Source organism: Gavialis gangeticus, unplaced genomic scaffold (genome assembly GCF_001723915.1).
Source record: "Gavialis gangeticus isolate Ggan-Ray unplaced genomic scaffold, GavGan_comp1, whole genome shotgun sequence".
Classification (NCBI taxonomy): Eukaryota; Metazoa; Chordata; order Crocodylia; family Gavialidae; genus Gavialis; species Gavialis gangeticus.
The window spans coordinates 100,900,459-100,909,312 of NW_017729024.1; the positions used below are offsets into that span (position 1 = coordinate 100,900,459).

The 8,854-nt window shown below is 39.7% G+C and overlaps 1 protein-coding gene across 3 annotated transcripts in view; it reads left to right on the forward strand.

Annotated features, from left to right (window-relative positions):
- The window catches only part of ALDH1A1 (aldehyde dehydrogenase 1 family member A1), a 68,415-nt gene that overhangs the window by 57,267 nt on the left and 2,294 nt on the right, over positions 1-8,854 (forward strand). For all 3 annotated transcript variants that reach the window (XM_019517458.1, XM_019517460.1, XM_019517459.1), the window contains 3 exons: positions 3,139-3,303; positions 4,990-5,147; positions 6,049-6,123. In XM_019517458.1, the coding sequence (XP_019373003.1) occupies positions 3,139-3,303; positions 4,990-5,147; positions 6,049-6,123 (398 nt within the window). The remainder of the gene's footprint in view (positions 1-3,138; positions 3,304-4,989; positions 5,148-6,048; positions 6,124-8,854) is intronic.

The window sequence follows — 8,854 nt, forward strand, 5'->3', positions numbered from 1 at the left end:
TGAGGTGGGGAGATGGGGGCATGGGGAAGCCAACAGACCCTGCTGTGCCTACAAATCTGTGCTGAGCTCCAGCCAGGGAGCAGAGGGGTGGGGGACCAGCCCTGGTGTGGAGCAGAGAGCCCTGCCCAGCCCAGAGAGCATGCCAGGATGCTGGGTGACTCTGATTTAACTTAAACCAGCAAGGGGTCTGGGACAGACATTGCATAAGTCAGTTTGATCCAAATCAGTTAAATCTGATACCACATTCAACCAGGTTTATCTCAAACTGGTTTCAGCCATTTTAAAACTGGTTTATATGCACTAAACATCTGTTCTGTTACAGGTTTAAACCAGTTTCTGATCACTTAAACTGGTTTATGTGTAATGTCTTTCTCTAGCCCCTAAGAATGACTGCAGGCTCATTTCAGTGACAAAGGTTCAGCCAAGCTAATTATCTACAAGGCCCTAACAGACTTGTGATATGATAGACAAGATGTTAACACATGTATGTCCATGACAAAGCACAAACCATGTAGGCTCCCCTAGGCCAATACAAAGTTACTACAATTTCTAATTTTCCCCTTATACAGTGGTCAAAACAAATTATGCATTACATTCCACCAGTATTTTGAATATCTTAAGCTTTGAGCTTGTTCCACATCCTGATCTGGGGGTTCCCATTCCAGCCTTATCATCCTGATACTGGACTATTCTACACTGTATACAGCCATCTCCCCTTCCTGTCTCCTGGCAGGAGTACACACCTGGCCCACATGCCAAGGTTTGCTTATGGAAGGAGTCCATACATCAGTCAGATTCACTGATCAGACCTCCTTTGGCCAATGTTTTAGCAAAGCCTTTGTGTGAGCAGTGTATATATTAATCAATGTTCTCGCGAGGCCTACAGAAAACGTTATTAAATTGGAGCCTGTTTTGCTAAGCACAGCACAAACACCTAGCATGAGACAAACATACAATTGATTTTATAACTGTAGTTAACAAGCAGAGCATAAGAAAAAGTGACCCAATTGACAGTGACATCCAGCCATTTCAATTCAATATATTCCATTCTTCAACTCTGTCATACATCTTGGGGCTATTTTGGCCATCAGGGTAGCAATAATTGTATTTATCCTTTGTGTACAAAAAAGTAATTGCTTAAAAGCATAATGAGTAGCAAGGAGGATAATCTAAGACTTGAATCCTTATAAATAATTTCAAGATTTTATTATAACTTTTGTAGAGTCACTGGTCAGGTTGGGACCTTACTAAAAGGTTGAAAGCACCAGGGTCTTCCACAGTCTTTTAAAAACACTGTTTTATTTTATATGCATGTGTGATAATATTAGCACTCATTAAGATGAAGCATTTGGTCTCCTGAGTTATCCTTATGTTTGCTAAGTCAGCTCTCATGCTGCCTTCTCTAGTCTGTGCAAAGGGCTAACATGTACAACATCCACCCTGAATTATAAAGTATGACCAACAGATTTACAAAGAAGAAAAACTGCTTCCCAGATAAAATGCTCTTTGTATGTTATGCTATCTAATCCTTCCTTGAAAACTCCATCAACAGGGTTTTAAAACTTAGCCCTGATAATCATAAACAAAGTTTTTTTTATCAGGTGACAATGTAAGAACTGAACACATCATGTGAGAAGTGAAGTAAGATTTAGCTTTAAGTCAAATCCTGGAGCAGGGTTTTAGCCGCCATGTCACCTCACTCAAGTACATGAAGTATGGTCTTGGGCAAAAAGAGAGAAATAAACCTTGCAAAACAATATAATAATGAGCCAAACTGTTCCAGAAGGATTCTATCTGATGAGCAAAAAATGGTTGCTTCATTGGAGTCAATATGAGTTTTGCCATTTACTTCAGTGAGACCAGGATTTCACCCTGAGCATAGCATTAGAGAAGGTCACAGACTCAAAAAATATTGAGTTGAACTTTAACAACATGTACAGACAATAAACCATTGGAAAAATGGACCACAAAGAGAAGATTGCTATGCCTAGTCAGTGCAAGGCAGCACCATGTACAGATATCCCAAGGTATCTTTGTGCATAATAACTCAGAAACTAGAAGCAGTAAAGATCTGTTGGTGTGGTGCTGTCCTTAGACTGATAATCTCTGCTTCTCAGCAGGACAGATTAGCCCAGGCACAGTGCCACTTCCATATAGCTATATTGCTTGCAGGTCCAGCACTGGCATAAGTAGTGGTAGAGCATGTTTCAGCATGCTGATGCCTTGTACAGTACCGATAAACTCTGAGAAACAAGTCTTTGCTGCTGATTTTAAGTCTTGAACTAAATAACTGTACAAAAGTTATTTAAGGGGAGGAATGGAGTCTCATGTTTAACTTACTTGCTAGGAAAAGAGGAAGAGATTCAGGTGTGTTTTCCATTATCAAATTAGTCACTTTTTAGGAGCAAGGAAGGGAGAAAGGTTCCTAACCTAATTCTTTTCCTCAGTTGCTCCGCACTATGAACTCCAGCCTAAAATCCACTTCCTACTATGAAGGGCTCGCCAGAATGATACATGCTTGTATTTGTTTTTAATGTTGGTGTAACACTATAAACAAACTGCCATCTATGTTTTCCAAGTTTCAATAGTTATTTTGTGTTCTAGCAACTGTCAGTCACAGAACAAAATGAAAATAGCACTGAATTTCAGTTATGCTGTGTGTAGGTTTTTATTTTCTTTAATAGCTTTATTAAAACAGGCCTTACCAACAGTCCTGCTAAAAGCCTAAAGAGTTGCACTGGCCAGGCTCTCTGTTAAAGATGAAGGATTAGGCCCAGTGATTTGCATTTCAATGGATCAATAGTAACAGACAGAATACTAGGCAGTCTAAAAATTGATGTATTTTATACAGGAGAATCGTCATTTCTATTTGAGTACAACCAGACTACCAAATCCATTAGAACATCTAGCCCATGTTATTATGCTGAAATCTCTAATTACTGGTCTAGATGAGAAAGGCCTATAAAATTTTGAGCCGTTAAAGACAACAAAGTTTCTAGTTTCTCCAGCTGTTTCACTTCACTATGTGAGATTTAAGAAAGTAAGAACTTTGTTGAGGCACAGTTAATGGGTTGCGAAGAGACTGTTATCAGCTCATGCTACTTTTTTCCCTCCTCCTTGCAATGTCTTTTCATTTAGGTTGATAAGGAGCAGTTTCATAAAATCCTTGAACTAATTGAGAGTGGGAAAAAAGAAGGCGCCAAACTGGAATGTGGAGGAGGTCCATGGGGCAACAAAGGTTACTTCATCCAACCCACAGTTTTCTCTAATGTTACAGATGATATGCGCATTGCCAAAGAAGAGGTAAATAAATTCATGACAGTCTGGACTTTCACTGGAGGGTTTCTGTTTAAACATCTGTACAAAATAACCATTTAGAAGGTCAAGTGTATACATAAAAATGCTCACAATGTGTCTTTCACTCTGGGTTTGGTCAATTTTAAAACCCCTTTCTTTGTCACCTTTGCTAACTAAGCCAACACAATGAAACGTTAATGTAAGGAGAAATAATCTAACTGGCCAACCAAAGCTTCAAGCAGAGATGATCTGAGATAATACAGTGGCTAGCATTGTTATTTGTATCAGCCTGGACTGGGCTGACTATGTAACAGAAAAACAGCAAATCTGTAAAGGGCAACTTGTGAATTCTTTGTTCCTCTTGATTAGCAGTGCTGTTACTGCAGCAGTCCCTTGACATCAGGAGAACTATTCCAATGGTGAGCTGCTGCTCGACAATAGGAGTAAAGGATTCAGAATTTGGCCAGGACAAGTTCCTGGTGCCCACTCTGTTGCTATGTTATGTCCTTTTGAAATCAGTGGAAATTTAGATTATACCAGTTATATATATTCAGGTGTGTAAGATATGTCTTTGGCTGAAAGTGCCTATTCCAGTAGGCTACATTCAGTTGATTTACTCAAATTGAGCACTGGAGCCTGCAAAAAAAAAAAATCATGAGAAGTCAGGAAGAGGAAGAGAGGGTTAAAAAGAGCTTTATATCAAATAGTTGCTAGTTGCAGAAAGTTCCTTTCTGCTGGTCTGGGAGTCAGGTGGGAAATCTCTCAGAAATCTGCTTCCTTTCAAGATTTACCCATTTCACTTGGATCAGCAATACCACAAGAATCTCTTCTCATAGTGTATTACCTATATTAAATTATCGAGATGAAAACAGAACAAGAAGAGATGATTTTGAAAGGTTACAGTTTAATTAACAGTTTTGAACCTCCCAAGTTCAATTTTGTTTTGCATTTTGGGGGAAGGGTAAGTTCACCTTCTGTTTTGTGTAACCCAGTGGGGAATGGTCAGTTTGCTTTCTGTTTTATGTAAAACAGTTCATGTAATCCTAGTTGTGAAATGATCACTATATGACGCTTCTAATAAAGACAGGTGCAAAACAGTAGTTAATTTCAATGGGACTGAGATAGCCCATATGGCAATTATCGCCCATCCATTGCTACAGAAGAGTTGTATAATGAAGCACTGCACTTGTTGGCTAAGAACACAGGACTAAGTTAATGTGCCCTTAGAGAAGAGCTGATTCTAATGGAATATTTTCTTATATATTAGTTAACACCCAGAAAGAGAGCAGAATTTTTTTTTGGCTTGCTTGTTTAGTTATGAAGCAACTTGTGGAGATAAAACCTTAATAAAATATTTATAAGAGGAAAAAATGAAGGTCTTTTCCAGCTTAAACCTGCCCAGATTTACAACAGGATCTGTTTGCTGTGTTAGGCATTAAATGATCTTTAATTATTTTAATGTTTACAGTCATTGTTTGTCATTTCCATATGATACAAATCTACTGAACATTTGAATATCATATAGTACTGAACATCATGTCTTGGGGCTTTGAAACTATTATTCCTGAGTTGGCTAGGTAGAAGGTCAATCTAACAGAAATCATATTTTTAAATAAATAATTTTAAATAATAAATTGTGCTAAACTTTCCACCTATCAAACATTCTTCCTTTTCTTTGTGTGACTGAAATAGATATTTGGGCCAGTTCAGCAAATCATGAAGTTTAAAACTGTAGATGAAGTTATCAGGAGAGCAAACAATACTCCATATGGTTTAGCAGCAGCAGTTTTTACCAAAGACATTGATAAAGCATTGACGTTTGCAAGTGCTCTTCAAGCTGGCACTGTGTGGTATGTAAAATATATATTTATTCTTCATTGTAAGTAGTCTTTGGGAATAATAGAGGGATAGTCTAAGTGCCTTCATTTGATAGCTCCTTATACACATTTGTTTCCTTCTGAATCTTTGTCATTTACATGGAGCACAAAAGATTTAAGTTCCAAAATATCTAATATGCTATTATGTAGCGTTTCTTCTGACCCTGAAAGTCAGAAAGTGCAGGTAACCTGGTTAAAAGGAGAAAAGAAAAATGTAACTGCAATCAACCATGTTCTCTCCATTCCCAATACTGTGGTCTCCCAGTATCGTCCCAATTCATAAGACTCAGTAGGTGTTTCTATATGTTGCCATACAGTGATGTTGCTACAGCACCATGATTTAGCTTTACTACTTTGAAAACTAAAGCATGGAGCAGTAACTGTCCATACTGTGCCATTAGATTTTGCTGCTATGTCACCATAGCAGTGTCCTAACATGGGGGTGCACACCACTACGGTGATGTAGCTACTGAACACGTATAGACCCATGTGATTGTTACATCGCCAGAGCACACTGTACAGCGAAGTAGCGCATCACTACGGTAATGTGTAGATGCTCCCAGTTCTATGTATTGCCTAAAGAAATCATAGGTGCATCTACCTATGTATTTACTGTGGTGTAAAATAATCCAGAGTAAGCATTTGGGGGCTGGTATCTACACATGTGAGGATTAGAGAGCAGATTTGCACCCAGTTCTCTGCAGCCCTAAACTGAGAACTATACATGCTTAAATATTTAAATATTTTGCTAAAATTCCATAGCTGGTGCAAATCACCATATCTCTATGGAAATCAAAGAAATAATATGGATTTTCATAAGCTAAAAAGTTATGCCATGATGTTCAAAGTCATCTTTTGATTTTTCTTTTTTCAGGGTTAACTGTTATAGTGCACTCTCTGCTCAATGTCCTTTTGGAGGATTTAAAATGTCAGGAAATGGACGAGAAATGTAAGTAAAATAGCCTGAGATTTTATGCGCGCGCGTGCGCGCACACACACACAGAGTCATAGAGAAGTAGGACTGGAACCCTGAACATTTGAGGTTTGGTTCATTTTCAATTTGGGTCACTTCTTTTATCTGAACTGGCTTATTCATCACTAGTCTTAATATTAGTAAGTGAGCCATGTAAATAAGTAATATAGTGAAGGAAATCACATGTTGTAAGCTTGTTCCATGAAATAACATTATACCTTCTGATTTTTCAAAAGTGAATTGAGAGCAGCCATTTGCCAGTTTCTAAAGAGGTATAACTTTCTCACTACAAGGGTAGTAAAGCACTGGACAAGTTATCCAGAGCAGTTGTGGAGTCTCCATCCTTGGAGGCTTTTCAGACCCAGCTAGACAAAGCCTTGGCTGGGATAATCTAGTTGGGGGTGGTCCTGCTTTGAGCAGAGGATTAAACTAGATGAGCTACTGAGGTCCCTTCTAACCCTAATTTTCTATGAATTTATGATTCTATAAAACAGCAAAGTTTCATCTATATTAATTTGTTAACTGACTGTATCATAAAATACAATAGAGGGGTATGGGGCATCCAGGAACTTGGCACTAGTACAGATATCTAACAGAAATCTGGATCATAAAAAAAGGAAGCATTGCCAGAGAAAACTAATTTTAATGTCAAACATTTTTCTAAACGTCATTTGGAAAAAACATGTTTAACACTGAAACAAATGCATGAGAAAAATCTGCTGAGTAACAAGAAAGGAAATGTGTCAGGCCCCATAAACTTTCACAAGCTTTAACAGAAAGCTCCTTAAGTAACTATTACAGTGGCTATTATCCCATTTTGCTGCTACAATGTAAATTACTGACTGCTAGAATTAGCAAGATGCCTCCTTGAAGAAGTTGGGAAAAAACCCAGGAAAATATTTCTCTCAGTGTCCTAATAGCAGATAAGCCTGTTTTTTCTCATATCCATATCTAGCAAATTGGCTCTGAAAGGCAACATGAGTATCACGCTGAAGCTTACTTTGCTAAAAACAATTACATGTCTAAACACCCTGCATATGTTTTTACAGAAAATATGAACTATCTAAGTATGCAGGCAATTCTGATTTCATAGTGTGAATTTTAAAAGGCTACTGTGATATACTAGGGATTAGTCAGACTTGAAATTTTTCTAGCAATTAAAAGTTTTTATGATCAGTTTATTATTAATAGAGTTGGGGCCAAGAATTGACATTGTGACCATGATGGTCCAGGAAGCATGCATAAGACAAGGATTTTCATAGGCAATATCTTTTATTTCTTCAACTGCATGCCAGGGATAGACTTAGATAAGCTTTTGACAAGCTTCAATGGTGGAGAAGACATGAAGAAGAATGCACTGTATTCAAAAGCTTGTCTAAGTCTATCCCAACAATGCAGTTGGTCTAATAAAAATATTACCCACAAAATCCTTACTTCTTGCATGTTTTCTGGACCATCTTGGCCTTTACACCCCAGTTCCATTACCCACAAAAAATCTCTGCTCCTTGTTTATTGTGTTGTCTACATAAGACTTGAGAGCAAACACTTTGAGTCTTGAGGCCTTGTTACATGATAATTTTGTGCAGCTCCTGGAACTCTTAGCACCCACAGTGTCTGCACATTAACACCTGAAACTAGTTTTAAGCACTCATTATGCCACTCCAGGACAGGATTATTTCTGATCCATGCTACCCAACTTGTGTTACACTATGGTGTAGCTGCTCCAGGATACACCTTAATGCAAACAACCACTCCCCTGCCCCCATCTGCTGCCCTAGATGAGGCCCACTGCTTCCCCTGCCCTCCCCAGCACCCCAGATCACCATTCATGGCCCTCTTCCCCTCCCCCTGCTCACTTATTTGTGGCTGCTCACACTATCTGTCTCAAAGGAGCAGGCAGAGAAGGGTCAATCTGCCTGCCTGGATACTGCTGCTGCTGCTTTGTAGGTAGGCTCAGCCCCTAAAACAGCAGCATCTGCCAGCAGCAACTGGGAACGCAGATTAACCCTTCTCTGTCTGCTCCCCATGGCTAGACAGCTGGGCAGCTACAAGTAGGTAGGGACAGGTAGGTTGAGGGGAACCCCAAAGAGCAGGGTGTGGAGCCCTGGGGGGGAGGGGGGCAGCAGGGAAGCTCAGAATGGAAGGGGTAGATATTCTTGCCTTTCAGTCCTCCAGGCTCTTGCTAGCCTGAAGTGTGGCTGCTCCAAACTCAAGCTAGTACTAACACCAATCAACATATGTGCAGCTCACAATGTGAAGTGTAACAAGGCTCTTAGGAAATGTCAATCTATCACTTCCATACTGTAAGTCAGAGGTAGTTAGCTGTGTTAGTCTGAAGTCAGGAATAATATACAAAATTTTCAAAGTTTTGGAAAGCATTTCCAGGTTGACAGTTTTGTAGCAGCAACATTTTTTTCTGTCATTTGGCACATTCGTTGCCATTCAGCGTGTGTAGATGAAATGAGGGCCCTAAATTGAAGCACTGGGTTTTTAAAAACACCACTTCAATTTTGAGCTGATTAAACCCCTGTGTTGTGCATACACCCCATTGACTTACCTGCCTGTCTGGCGGCAGGGAGGGGAAGGTGAGCTGCCAGCGGGTGGAGCAGTCCCTGGGCTGCGGTGGGAGGGCTTGTATTTCCCTCGGCAGCAGTGGCGGGCCCCACCCAGGTGGCACCCACCCACAGGCACCTGGTTTGGGTGGGTG